The 14585-nt window shown below is 35.0% G+C and overlaps 2 protein-coding genes across 2 annotated transcripts in view; both read left to right on the top strand.

The window, feature by feature from the left end:
* The window catches only part of LOC117100649 (serine--pyruvate aminotransferase-like), a gene marked incomplete in the record, with an annotated part of 6920 nt that extends 691 nt beyond the window's left edge, over positions 1-6229 (top strand). The window contains 9 exon segments of the mRNA XM_033240451.1: positions 437-501; positions 895-1066; positions 1601-1685; positions 2264-2359; positions 3085-3154; positions 3472-3524; positions 4123-4272; positions 4766-4811; positions 5086-6229. Coding sequence (XP_033096342.1) covers positions 437-501; positions 895-1066; positions 1601-1685; positions 2264-2359; positions 3085-3154; positions 3472-3524; positions 4123-4272; positions 4766-4811; positions 5086-5184 — 836 coding nt within the window.
* Positions 5291-13344, top strand: LOC117100641 (phospholipid scramblase 1-like). The gene is made up of 9 exons (XM_033240440.1): positions 5291-5299; positions 7453-7606; positions 8578-8655; positions 9204-9280; positions 9864-9994; positions 10335-10464; positions 11695-11797; positions 11975-12033; positions 12214-13344. Exons 1-9 carry the CDS (start codon positions 5291-5293, stop codon positions 12247-12249), a joined length of 777 nt encoding a protein of 258 aa, XP_033096331.1. The 3' UTR covers positions 12250-13344.
* Positions 13345-14585: the final 1241 nt, after the last annotated feature.

The following is a 14585-nucleotide window of genomic DNA, read 5'->3' as shown; positions in this document are numbered from 1 at the left end:
GTATAAGAGACAGGTACAGTACAGTATACCTTACAATTAACAAGATAGCGTACAGTACCGTGTACCTTGCAACTGCCTTAGTTGATATATTTATACAGATTGTGGGGGTCAAAAATTGATTACAATTTTTTCAAATCCCTAAATTGTCAAAGCTTCCATGGGCTTCACGTTCCCAGAACAAGAAACAAATTAAATAGGCTTACCACAAGTCTCATTCTACATGACTTTTTAGCTATAGAAATAATGATTAATGGTGGGAAGCATGTTTTTTACAAGTAATAAAAATACAAAAATGTCTTGCCATATCTTCATTCATGTATAAAAACTCAGGCAGACAAATGGACCTTAATACCCTGGCATGAGTTACTACTATGGTATATAATAATTAATGTGTATAATTTTATATCAATTATATATATAATTTTTAATTATTCAGGTGCTGATGTACGCTTATTGGAAAAGCCTGCAGGGCAAATTTTCACACCAGAGGAAGTGGCTCAGGTACGGTAGGTTTACATTCTCCAGAAACATTTAAAATTCACATTTAAAAAAGGCAATGGCTGTAGTTACACCATTATTCCTGATTCTGACTAGATAATATTGTCCTAATCCAATCCTTACATGCAATAATATCCAATCAAATTACTGGAACTGGTACGGGCATTTATAATGCACCTCTTTCTTGCAGTTCTTTTCCCTGGTCATTGGGTACACATGCTAAGTGTTAGTGCTGGTAATCAGCGTAGGAGCAGGTAATCCCACAAGGTACCCATTCCCGCTGCGCCGAACCGCTTCCGATTACAATGTTTATAACTGGTGTAACAATAACCACAGACTTTAATAAATATAATTTTTAAACAAATTAAATAAAATGAGTACATACATGTTTTGCAGGCTGTGAAGGAACACAAACCATGTGCATTTTTCATTACTCAAGGGGAATCTTCATCTGGACTACATCAGCCTATAGAGGGCTTTGGTGAAGTGTGTCATGCACATGATTGTCTTCTGTTTGTTGACACTGTTGCCAGTTTAGGAGGGCTGCCCATGTTTGCTGATGACTGGGGTATGTTTTTTTGTGTCCTAATCGTTGTTCATGCCTTGCTGACACTCTTTGCAAATGTTTACGTAAACATATGTTTATTTTGAAAGCAAAACATTTCACTATAAAACACACAAACTAGTTAATAACAAGTTCATTCACTGTAGACACACACACTTCTATAAAATAGTATGTTATGTAATACAAATACTGCTAGATTGCTGTTTTCGTAGTCTGCTGGATCTACCTTTGTATGGCATTTTTTATGTTACAAGAATTGATGGCAATTGATGACAGCAATTATTGACGTCCAGATATGGAATTAAACTCAGTTCAAATTTTATTTCAGACATCCATTGTCTCCAAAAATAAAGAAAATGAGTAATATTAAACGTACATTTGTAAGAATGAGGTGGAATTAACAGTAACCAGAAACAGTGTAATAAATATAGGTCATCATAAAAGGAGATATGATAAGTAAAGTTCATGATGATAATAATCAAATCAATTGTTATAATGTCTATAGGGTCAGTCAGTCGTTATAATTGTATATTGTAGGCGTTGATGTGATTTATACAGGATCTCAAAAGGTGCTTGGATGCCCACCAGGCACAGCGCCAATATCATTCAGTCAAAAAGCATGGTGAGAATTGTAGCTCTTTTATTTTTTTTAATGTATTTCATTTTATTTTCTAGCTCCTTTTTATTATTGCTCTTGCAAATTCTCTTCTGCTTTTCATTATATATTCAGGACATTTAAATTACAAAGACTCTTTGAATTAAAAGAAAGTTGTTTCTTTCTTGTTCAGAGACAATCCACTAGTTTTCTTCTGCATACTAAGTTTATAAAAAAAAATGCTAACTAAAGGTGGCCCAGTAATATTAAATTTTATTATTCAACCTAGCCGAATCAATAAGAAAGCAGCTTGAGAATGAAATTGAGCTGCATCAAATGTGAGGGGAAAATCCAGGATAATTAAATGAACAATTGGGGAAGGGTGATTTTGCAGTGAGGGGGATGACAATGAAGATGTTCATGGTTGAGTGCACAGTGACTTACTCACAAGTTAGCCAGTCAAACAGATCCAAAGAATTTAGCTATTGATAGTAACCAAAATTTGGAATTTTATTCTGTATGTACAAAAATACTTAAAATATTGGCACATCATAATAACAATGATATTGAAGAATGCATTCATTTATATTGGTTTTTTTTTTCAGTGAGAAGCTTGCATCTAGAAAGACCAAAGTGCTATCATATTATTTTGACATGAATGAACTAGGAAACTACTGGGGAGCTGATGACCAACCAAGAAGGTAACAACAAAAATACAATATTTATTTATATAGAGTTTCATTGAAGCTTTTATTTAACTATACGGTTGTTCTGTGGCAAAACAACGTAACATGAAATTTTCACTTTTGTAGACAATTAGAGTTAAAGTTTGCATGTTCAAAACTTTGCAATAAATTGTTGTACCCTTTTGAAATTTTGTAGGATTGTATATCTATAGACATAGTGATTATATGTGAAATTTTAATTACACAACTGTTTGTTTATTGCAAAGTTATTAGCAATAAAAACAACAATTTCTAACAATTTGTTGATGGCTGCTTGAGAAATGCCAAGAGCAATTCCTAAGCTTTCTTACAATATATAGTCTTCTATAGCTTACTTCTTTAAATTCTTGAGCTAATGCTGTTTAGAAATGGGGCGGTCAAGTTTTGCGCAGATTATGTGTATTTGCGTGGATTATGTGATTATGGAAAAATCCATTGCTCCTACTTTGCCATTTGTTTCCACCATTGTCCCTGTATAAGGTTCCTTTGTTTAATGCTCTTTTTAGGCTTTTCTCTCCAGTTATGTTTTTTTCAAAATCCTTTATCCCTGTTTTTCGTTAAGGTCCTTGTTTATCTATTTTTTTTGTTTTTTATTTCTAGTTTTTGGCTATAAGAATAATGCACATCCACTTGGGGCAAAAATTACCTTACATTTGATTGGCAAATATTGGTTTTAATTATTATTTTAACACATTTTGCAGGTATCACCATACTGGACCAATAAGCAACTTTTACACTTTAAGAGAAGGCCTGGCTATGTTGGTTGAAGAGGTAAGTTAAGTATAGAAAGGTGTAAGCAGAGCCCTGTGGGACCTAATGTTGTATTGTGTCTATGTTAACAGGAGCTTAAGCTTGGTTTCCATACAATCGCTGCATGCTATCGCTGACAGCTTTCGGTGATGCTGATTGGTCAATTGAATTAGGGAGCCTTCTCGATGGCGTCAGGGACTGCTACGCAGTAAAACGATTGCAATGAAAACACTGTAGTGATTTTCAAAATCTGACAGACAATTTCATAGTGTATGCCAGACCATTCCGATTTAGCAGGTTGTTGACAAAGTTTATTCTGTCAAGGGGTCAATATCAAGCAAATATATTTTTTGGAGGCCGAAGAGAAAAAGACCAAGTTAGCTTTGACAAAGTTTGAATTATCATATATTGAAAAAGAGTGTTTCATGTCACTCGAGATCAGTCAAGACATTAGGAAAAATTAACAACCAATTATTGAAGGAAATTGTCATTTTAATAACGAATGACAAAAACAATAAATACATAGATACATAAAATGGGCAGCCGCCAATAACTTGTACATAGTCTTATTCAATGTAATGTACAGGCTGCCTAAAAGATTGATACACTGTAGTCAGTACAGTACATCTAATTACGGTAAGTTATTTGACTTGGCATTTAAATTGTACATTAACACTCAAAGAACACATGCTTAAACTTCAGTGTGTTATAATACATCATGAACATAAAAGAGTTGTAAAACTAACTTATCATTTATAAAATAGAACATAATGTAATAATCATAACACCAGTTAAGTAATAAATAATCTGGGTGAACACGCCCAATGGTAACAAGGGGGAAGCTGGGGAGGAAGGTCGAAATTAATAAATTGATGTTATACGGTATTAAAATGTTATAGTAAAAGACCACATATGGAAGATGCATGCTATTAAATTACCCACACTACTTATAATCCAATGATATAGTGCCTCCATGAATAATCGCCAAGATTCGGCCCTCATGGGACACAAATACATTTTTCTTCATTTTTACGCACAATACTGTTTTTCGTCAAGTCTCTGAGGTTACCAACAGTGACAGCAGTAGAGGTTCCTGATGGTGTCAACTGGAAAGAAGTTACTGATTACATAATGAAAAAGTATGTTAAACATTTGATTTTTTAACTTTGGGTCCTTCAACAGCAAATCAAACACTCTTTTAAAATGTATATAGCCTTTGTAAATGTAATTATTATTATTATTATTTAAATGCATATGAACCAAAATCTAATTAAAATGGAAAGATATAAATTTTTTAAAATACCGTAACATGCTAAAAGTACAAAGAAAAAAATGAGATTTCAGCTGCATTCACATCTGATCTGAACCGAAATTTTGACCGCGTTTCCGAAGCGCTGAACTCCATTCTTAAATTTTGTGTTGAGTGGACTCTAGGCCTTTTTCAAAGTGGCTGAGAATTCAGATGTTTGTTTCAGAGAGCTGGAAGTAGCTCACCTGTTACAGAATTTTAAAAATATGTTATATAAACTAATTCTCATGAGTGATTCTAACCTCTGAGCTCCAGTCTCAATAAAATATTATTATTCAAGGAAATATTGCAGTTAACAATTATGCATTGCTTCATTTTACTAGGTACAAAATTGAAATATCTGGAGGCCTTGGAGAGACAGCTGGCAAGGTAATTAATATTAATTTCACGAAAGATAATAATGATAATAATTGTGATTTAAAGATAATAAAGACAATAATAAAGATATAAATTAAAAAAAAGATAAAGTAAGGATAAAAAAATTAAATATGTATCTAAATTTCACTTAAGGAGCTTAAGTAACATGAACTTATATTTAATGACTTAATCATCAATTAGAAAGATGTCTGCCTTCTGGCCAACTTTTATATTATATAGTGAACTTCGATGTAATTTTGATGTATTTTATTTTTTACCTATTTAGATTTGGAGGATCGGATTGATGGGGTACAACTGTAATGAAGAGAATGTAACTCGGATTGTCAACGCACTCGATGATGCTCTCACCACACTTCACAAATAATTCCCATTATTCATCCCTTTTTGTTCCTATTGAGTTATCTTAGCATCACTCACTAGGTCTGTGCATCTTTTGTTTTTTTTTAAGCATGCAAACTTGTAAACCAAATATGTATATGGTCAGCAGCTGGCTGCAGTAGGTTACAACAGGCCCCAGTGCAAGGAAATTGCCAGACACAGAAGTAAAGCATCAACCGATTGCCATAGTTCAAAATTCTGGTTTAAGTGACTGAGTTTTGGCCATTTTAATTTCTTACCTAAATGATTGCACATTATGTTAGTGATGATATTTAGCAAGTGCCCTTTTACCACTCAGTAGATCTGTGCTTTTGTCACAAAGGGATTTTTTTAGTGGCATTTTTTTATATAGAGTGTATACAAAAAAATATATACAGTAATGGTGTTTGCTATACACTGTATTTTTGAGAGATTTAATTACTGCTGCCTTCCCAGAGACTGGATTTGTATATTAATCATTATGCGATTACGAAGCAAGTTGCTAAGATATAGCATTAATTATGTCATTAAAAGTGTACTTTTATAATTGTTCTTTAAATAATAAATAATAATACAGTAGTGATAATGATGCTGTTGATAATTATGGTTCTCCTATTAATAATGATAATAATATTGATGATGATGATGATGATGATAATTATTTGTAATGATATCTGTAATACAAAAAAGCATAGATATATAAATTGACATTCCTACCATATTTAAAAATTCAAGAAGATAGTGATGATAGATATATATTTTTTGGCCTTAACTAGTATATAATGCTTGGCCTATATACCTTTAACATTTATGTAGGCTACACATTCCCAACTTTCTTGGGAGTATTACAGTTTGGCAGGTCAGTTGGTCAGAGTGCTTTAGTACTTTGCCAGTCCTTAACGATAGGTGCCAATTTTTACAGTTCTCTTTTTTGTCTGATTGTGCTTACTGTTATGTTGTGCATCAGCCTGATTGTATATTTGGTTTTTGTTTTCATGTATCAAAAAAAGTTTGAATAAAGAATGTAATATAATAAACTTTAATATAACATATTTTATATATTTTGATCATTTATATTTAGTGTATACACAAGTTGGTTTTTCAGTGTATTAAATTATCAATACAATCAAAATATTATATAGGACCCTGGGTCTAAATTAATTTGTTTGAAGGGCCAAATTATTTTTATAGTTAATCTGACAGGCCAAAGATAATCTCAGCCGAGTTGAAAGCAATTGTTATACATCTTTCTTCGCTAAGATAGAACTTTAAAATTATAGGGGCCTACTTTTAAATTGTACTTGGCCTACACCAACGTTCATGACCCAAAATTGGGTCACAGGAAATTTGCGTGTAGACGTGTCATCAATTTAACAGGCCCTAATTTTGGGTTACTCACTCTTTATTGCGCTTAGTGCGCGTCATACCTAATTTAATTCGGACTTGTGGCAAGTCTGTTAACAGGTTCATCAGTCAAAATACAAAAGTTTTCCGCCTGTAGGCCTATACAGTAAGCATGTAAGGAAAATTAGCGGAATGTATTTTTTATGAGCACTGTTGATACACCAACTTTTTAATACCCCGGTAAAGTTAAGAATGCTACGAATCACAGTGAACAGAACAAAATACAGAGATAGAACTTGGCGGCACAAAAGTCTTGAACAGAAGGCTATTGACGAAACACAATGATCAAAACAAAACAACTTCCTGTATGACTTGAATTATTTGCTGGACAATCGAAATGTATTTTTATAAGCACTGTCCTTTGGATTACTAGCTGTTTATTATCATGTAAAATAAGTAGGCTTACGAATGTTGCATTGACGATAAAACCTAATAGACGCATTGCAAAGTAACCTAAATCTATTGTGTTTTTCCTTGACATAAGAATGGGCTTCTTTTACCATGGGTCATAACATCAGACCCTGGCAATCGTTAAAATTTTATCATATTTGATAAAGTTTCTACTTTCTCTAGGCTGCTGTTTTAAAGCATGGAGGAATAAAATAAAATAAAATCTATTTTATTCCTCCATGGTTAAAGTTAGCAAAGCTAATAAGAATACCAATTTTGGGATTATTTTATTTTATTTTTTTTTATATATAGTTCCGTTTCTAATTAACCCTGTCTCTTATACACATCTAGATGTGTATAAGAGACAGTATATATATATATTGTTTGTGAAACACCACGACTTTTTACACATGACTTGACTTAAAGCAGACTTTTACTTTAACATATTGAATGTTGATGATTCTTTTATTTATTGTATTAGATTTCAAAACAGCCAACATCAGTGAATGATGTGGTACCATCAGGTGTTGCTCCCCCACTTGGAGGAGTCACAGACTTTGGAATCCCACGTGGATTGGAATACCTTGCTCAGATTGACCAGGTTCTTATACACCAAGCAGTTGAGCTCGTTGAAGGTAGGATAATAATATCAATAGTGATGATGGTGATGCTAGTGGTGGTGATGATGATGAGGATGATGGTGATAGTGATGGTTATGATGATGGTGTTGGTGGTGGTGGTGAGAATAATGGTGAGAACGATGATGATAATGATTGATGGAGATGATGATAAATATGAAATAAATAACGAAAACAAGTAGCAAGACCGATAACGACACCAATAACAAATACATTATCAATCAGGGGCGGATTCCCTTCCCCCTCCCTTTTGGAAAGTTAAAAAAAAGAAAATATTTTCGAGTGACTAGGAAACATCAATTTCGGGGGGCATGCACCCGCACCCCCTGGGGTGGTGTTATCTCGGTCGGCCTCACTTTCACCCCACCTCCCCCACTGGTCATCCCTGTCAATAACAAATAATAAATATAACAATCACAATATTAATGATAACTACAACAATCTCCTTACTATTATCAAGCACACACAACCAATAGCACATCAGAAACCAAAAATACAACCATACGACGACACCAACCCGCAGGGGCGGATCCAGAGATGTGGGGGGGGGGAGAACGAAAGGGGGTCGAAATTTGGGCCTATCGAGACAACAATGTCCTACAGGGTCCGGGCCCCCGCGAAATTGTTGTGTTCTAGACACCCGAAAATAACATTTGAGGCATTCTGGGCTATAATTTTTTTCTTTTTCTTTCTTTTTTTCTTTCTTTTTTCTTTTTTTTTACCTCCCAAAAAGGGGGGGAGCGGGGCCGGCCGCCCCCCCCCTAAATCAGCCCTGAACCCGAAACCAGAACCAGCCAGTGTCACACAATCAGAAATTCAACATAAACTCGTCATATAATTTAGTTTTTATCGCTTTGTACCGAAACGTTTTCAAAGGGCTCGAGGTGTGGACTTAAGCTACTGTAACTTGCTTCTTCTCTAAGCGTCTCTTCGTGTCTTTTCACTTTTTTTCTTTCAATTTTGCACAGTTTTTAGTGGATGGGAGAGCAAGAACCGTTATGAAATTAAGAACACACTTGGACAACAGATATACTTTGCGATGGAAGGTAATTAGGCCTAGGCGTATGTGATAAGTATGTTTAAGGGTGTTACCCATGGAGTCCAGGGCACCAACGCCTCTTTGTGGGGTCCGAGAGAAGAGCTCTTGTAGGGTTTAGAGGTCCTCTGCTTTGTAGTTTATAAATGGTAAATTAGTATCCATCATTTTGAGTTTTTTAAGCAAGGGGAGAGGGTGAATTAATTTATTAGGCCTAGAGGTGGTTCGCCCTTCAAAGAGAGGGTTCAGTCGTACCATGTAAACACGTACGCTGGTTACGCGGTGTTAATCTTATCAATAAAACCATGGTTTCGGTCTATTATTTTATTCAGAGTTAAATCGTTTCTTGAAAATACACAATATAAAAGATGTTAATTACGATTTAGAACGATCCTTTAAAAAATTGTTCTAATTAACCTTGTTTTATGAAAGTAAATTTCAATAATACAATTTAATGTTTATCGCAGTGCGCGTTATCTTCGCGGTGAGAAAAATTATGTATTTCTTTTGATAAACTGTACAAATTAAATTTCATAAATCTGTGTTTTTCTTCGTAAGAGTCTTCATGCCTAATGCGACAGTGTTGTAAGCAAGGCCGCGGTTTCACCATGCACATCACAGACAACAATGGCCAGGTACTGAAATTGTTTTTCAATGTTTTATATATTGTTGTATAACTTTTGTAAATGATAACGTTATCATATAATAATTTATTATTATTGATATTATTCTCATTAATAGTTTTATGTTTTCTATGAGACCGTTTAGATTGTGGAGGGTCATACTCGACATGCAGTTATAATTTTATTAGGTTTGGAGCCTTTTCGACCCATTAAAGTAATATAATCTTAAAGTAGGTCCACAATATTCCTATTAAACGTTCAGTTTGTTTAGTTTATTAGGGTTCATTGATTAAAGGAATTCCTTAATTTTTCATACTTAATATTGAATTTGAAATAGTTTCTTCGGCTTCTAATTAACCTTGTTTTATGAAAGTAATTTTCAATAATACAATTCAATTTTCATCCCAGTGCGCGTTATCTTCGCGGTGACAAAAAATTATGTATTTTGTTTTGCACACGAACCTAAAAATAATCACTGTGAGGATAGGTAAATAACATTGGCAGTTGCAGTCATGGCATCACGATTGACTTATAAACATTGTTATTGTTCTGTTACAGTATTATTTAGTATTAATATATTAATTTGAAATTACAGGAAGTTTTGAGAGGAATCCATCCTTTTCGATGTTGTCAAGGATGTTGTTGTTGTGCTGACAATGATTACTGCGCTATGGACATCATCATTGAAGCTCCAGTTGGCAATAAGATTGCGTTCTTTAGGCAAAGGTTTGTTCTCTTTACCAGTTGCGTATCTAGGGGGCGCGCGGGAGTCCCATACCCCAAAAAATCACGCTTAAGTAGTTAGAAAACATATTTTGCGAGCTAGCTTCCCTTCATCTTATCATCGAGCTCCCTCACCCCTTCACCTTTGTCCCCCATCAGCCGCTCCCATTTCAAGAATTCTAGATACGCCACTGCTCTTTACGTCTTTAATTATAAAAACTCAAACAAAATCAAATACTAAATTAAATCTTAATAAATCATGTTTTGCAAATTTCCGAAAATTCATTTTACATGTGATTCATAGTTTACGCTTCGGCTTTGATAATGTTTAATTTGTGTTTAGAAAGTTCTACTGTAGCCCCCGCCTTGAGCTGTTGGATGCCCACGATCGTCCAGTATTTGATATTCAGGCTCCGTGTTGTTGCCGGATGATTCAATGCCCCTGTGGTTGTACCGACGATGTAGAAATCAATGTAAGTTCAGACATACCATTTGCAAAAGTTGTTTGTTCTTGAGGTTAATCTTGTTTTCACTAATGTAGGCCTAAACAAATTGGTGTGGCCTTCCGATTAGCATCAGCTGATTAAAACTATGTAATTTGATTTGAGCTTACAGAGCCATTAATATGAATATTTTTTTAAGAAGTTAGGCCCTAAATCTTTCTAATTAATAGTAGCAAGTAAGTAGTCAATAGAGTAACATCGTTGGCACAACTATAACTCGGTTTTTATACAATCGCTACATGCTATTTCCGACAGCTATCGGTGAAGCTAGGTTTCAGGTAGGTTCAATACAATCGCTGCATCGTCGGTACAGCAATCGCTACACGCTGCCCCCCGACGTAATCGGGAATGCATCCCGATACGTCTGCAACACGATCGGCTAAGTTGAACCAGGTTAAACCTTTCCGATTTAAGCTCTGTTTCCATTGCTCAACCTAGCAGCAGTAGGCGACAGTTGCCAGGAAGGTTGAAACTGGTTCAACTTTGTCGATTGCGTTGCAGACGAATCGGGGCCAGTGGCGACGCCAGCGTGGGGACAGGGGGTGCTAAAGCCCCCCCCCCAACAGAGCTTGTCTGGAAGTCAGACCATAAAACATATAAAAATAGGCCCACACCAAGCCAACACATGTCTGTCACAGTCTGAGTGCCATTTCCGGCCATCTAGAGGTTGCTATTCTTTAAAAAATATCTCATTTGGGAGGGGACCCCTTCTCAACCCCTTCCCCAGCTCTAGCCTACGAGCTCAAGTCCCCCTGTCGGGCAACTTAGCACCCCCCGCCCCCCAAAAAAATATATCCTAGAGCTGCCACTGATCGGGGAACCTTCCCAATTACGGGCAGCTAGCAATGCACCTCTGCAACGCAATCGGCAAAGTTGAACCGGGTTCATTAACCTTAACGTCAACTGTCAGCAACTGCCGCCCATATGGTGAGCGTTTGTATGGAAACCAGGCTTTATGCTGATTGGTCGGTCGAACCAGGGAACCTTCTCGATTGCGTCGGGGGACTGCTACGCAGTACAATGATTGCACTGGAAACACTGAAGCTTAACATGCAAGAATTGAGAACAGCAGGATAAAATATAAAGGCAGAATCACACTTTTTATGACCATCCTTCTAAATTTTTATAAGAGTTTATAACTTTTTTTTGTGTAAATACTTTAGATTATAATATAATCAAGCTATAATGTTGTTTTTAAAGATTCTTGATTCAAAGAGCAAAGAACGAGTTGGAGTCATTTCCAAACAATGGGCTGGAGTTGCAAAGGAATGTTTTACCAAGGCAGATAACTTCAGCATCCAATGTAAGTCAACACTTATTGTATGACCATGTCTTTAGTAAAACAAGAAAAAACCGCTCCATCATATACGGTACAACGGTGCCAACTACTATCAACAATACACACTACCAACTATTACTGTACCCGCTACCACTGCAGTACTACTTTTCTACTCCAGTACTCTTTTTTTTTATGTTTTAGTTCCTATGGACTTGGACGTCAAGATGAAGGCTGCCCTCATCGCTGGATTTTTTCTAATGGTAAAATTTGAAACATTCATTGACTTCTGTTTAACGTCTAGTTCATTATGTAAAAAAAAAACACACAATAAAACAAATAAATATAATATCTTAGGTAAACGGAGCATTTAATATTATTACATGCATCGTCTGTTTGTTTCTCTATTAACTTCTTCAATGCATTATTTTTTGCCATTTCAGGAAATGATGTTGTTTGAGTATGGCAACAATAACTAAACAACGCGGTTCAACTCCAAATCATGGTCTTTTCAAATCAACGGCATATGTATGCCATATATCATAATAAAAATGTGAATAAATTCCTCGTTCGTGACTTCATTTAAATGAGGCCTATATAGTAATGTTGAAATATTTTATGCAGAACAACACCAACAAATATGTACAGTAGGACGTAGTATGATTAATTATGCATGTAGAGTCTGGCATAGTAATTCAAAAAAAGATAATAATGACTTAGAAAAACTACAGTTACAAATGGCCAGATTTCTACTTAAAGCTCCTCGCTGTACACCGCAAGAAGCTCTATATGGTGATTTAGGCTGGGGCCCCATTGTCAAAAACGCATAAATTACAAAATTAAATTCCTTAACCGTGTAATAAATATGAATGAAAATCGGTGGCCAAATACTTTACTTCATAGCATGCTTCAACTGAAATCCAATTTTAATGTATTAAATTACAAATTTCTTGATTCGTGTAAGAATATACTTGATAAATGTACAGATTTAAATATATTTGAACAAGTTTTTGATTTAGATAATTTTACTTTTAATTCTTTTTCTGTTAGAACTGTAAATACACATGTTGCAGACTCGTACAACGTTGAGTGGGAAAACCAAATTAACCAAAAGCCTTCTCTTAAATATTACTCAAAATTGAAATCTACACCAAGCCTCGAAAAATATCTGCTTGATAAAACTAACTTTATGGGGGTAAGTCTAAAATTTAAATTAAGGACCAACACATTTCCCCTTGATGGCAAGACCTGCAAATGGTCTAAAGAAATTACTGGTCAGTGTAACTTGTGCCAACGTGGCGAAACCAAAGATATTCGTCATTTTCTACTTAACTGTAAATCATTTGATACAATCAGAGAGGCAGAATTAGTTATCTTAAAACAAGACCTTGAACTTTGCAATGAGACTACTGCAACTAGGAATAATTTTTCCGAATCTAATGTTGATAATTAATTTTCTTCTTGGGGAAAAAAATAATCTCTTTAATGATATATATGTTGAAGCTTGCGGTACACCACGTACCGCAGTTGTGGAAAGAACTGTTTTTGTTGAGAAAGTCTCGACGTTTCGATTGAGATGCTTCAATCGTCTTCAGGAAAATAATATCTGCAGACACTCCAAAACATTTCCCTGTTTGGAGTGTCTGCAGATATTATTCTCCTGAAGACGATTAAAGCATCTCAATCGAAACGTCGAGACTTTCTCAACAACAATTCTTTTCAGAACTACTTACGTGGTGTACCGCAAGCTTCAACATATATATTATTTCTTTGCCATTCAAACCTTTAAGCAATACTCTTTAATGATGATGTTCAATCTGCATTTGGCAGATATTGTAAAACATTTTCTAAAAAAGCTTGGGATAGAAGATCAGATTTAAAAACAGGTTAAATGCTTTGTTGCTCTAGTAATACATATATTTCTCTTTTTTATGCTTTAAATTTAATTTCTTTTATATACTTTTATAACGCTTTGTATATGCCTATATATGGATTTATGTGTGTGTGTGTACATGTGTATGTGTGTATGTATGGGTGGGTATGTATATATATATATATATATATATATATATATATATATATGTAGGTAAATAGTTTCATCTGGTTTCAAATAGCAATAAATATGTATAATTCCTTGTGATAAACCGAATATTACTCACTGTTTTTTGTTGTTGACAGTTTCGTCTGGCTATCAGTCAGGCTTCGTCAGTTGCGATGCTCGTTGGTAGCGGGCCGCTCCAGCCGTCTTCAACAGTTGATCATATAGGTGTGAGAGGCGATGTGCGCCTTCGTCTCTATTCACTGTAGCTTTATTTCTCCTAATACATATTGATTCTTTAATTTTCCGTTTTAGCCACCCTTGTTCTTTGTGTAGGATATTGATGTTCTCCCAGTCTGGTATACGTGATTTTCTTGCGTCATATGATCCGTTATAGCCGATTTGTGTAATTGTGTAGATGAGGATTTTCTGCCGGCCCTTGTTCTTACTCCAACGTTATGTTCCTCTACATCTTTCATGTGTTCTTCTGTCCTCGTTTTTAGTGCCCTGTTCGTTATCTGTCTCTTATACACATCTAGATGTGTATAAGAGACAGGATTAAAACTATGTAATTTGATTTGAGCTTACAGAGCCATTAATATGAATATTTTTTTAAGAAGTTAGGCCCTAAATCTTTCTAATTAATAGTAGCAAGTAAGTAGTCAATAGAGTAACATCGTTGGCACAACTATAACTCGGTTTTTATACAATCGCTACATGCTATTTCCGACAGCTATCGGTGAAGCTAGGTTTCAGGTAGGTTCAATACCTGTCTCT

The sequence above is a fragment of the Anneissia japonica genome, unplaced genomic scaffold, assembly GCF_011630105.1.
Source record: "Anneissia japonica isolate Jap-2015-1 unplaced genomic scaffold, ASM1163010v1 scaffold4446_len648930_cov198, whole genome shotgun sequence".
Classification (NCBI taxonomy): Eukaryota; Metazoa; Echinodermata; class Crinoidea; order Comatulida; family Comatulidae; genus Anneissia; species Anneissia japonica.
Note: the sequence above shows the minus strand (reverse complement) of the source record. Positions and strands in the feature narration are given on the sequence as shown.

What these genes read in the sequence shown, in the direction of transcription:
- LOC117100641 (XM_033240440.1), top strand. An exon ending in AGCAGTTGAGCTCGTTGAAG is followed by an intron (nt 7,607 to 8,577) that starts GTAGGATAATAA and finishes AATTTTGCACAG; the next exon opens with TTTTTAGTGGATGGGAGAGC. An exon ending in CCGACGATGTAGAAATCAAT is followed by an intron (nt 10,465 to 11,694) that starts GTAAGTTCAGAC and finishes TTGTTTTTAAAG; the next exon opens with ATTCTTGATTCAAAGAGCAA.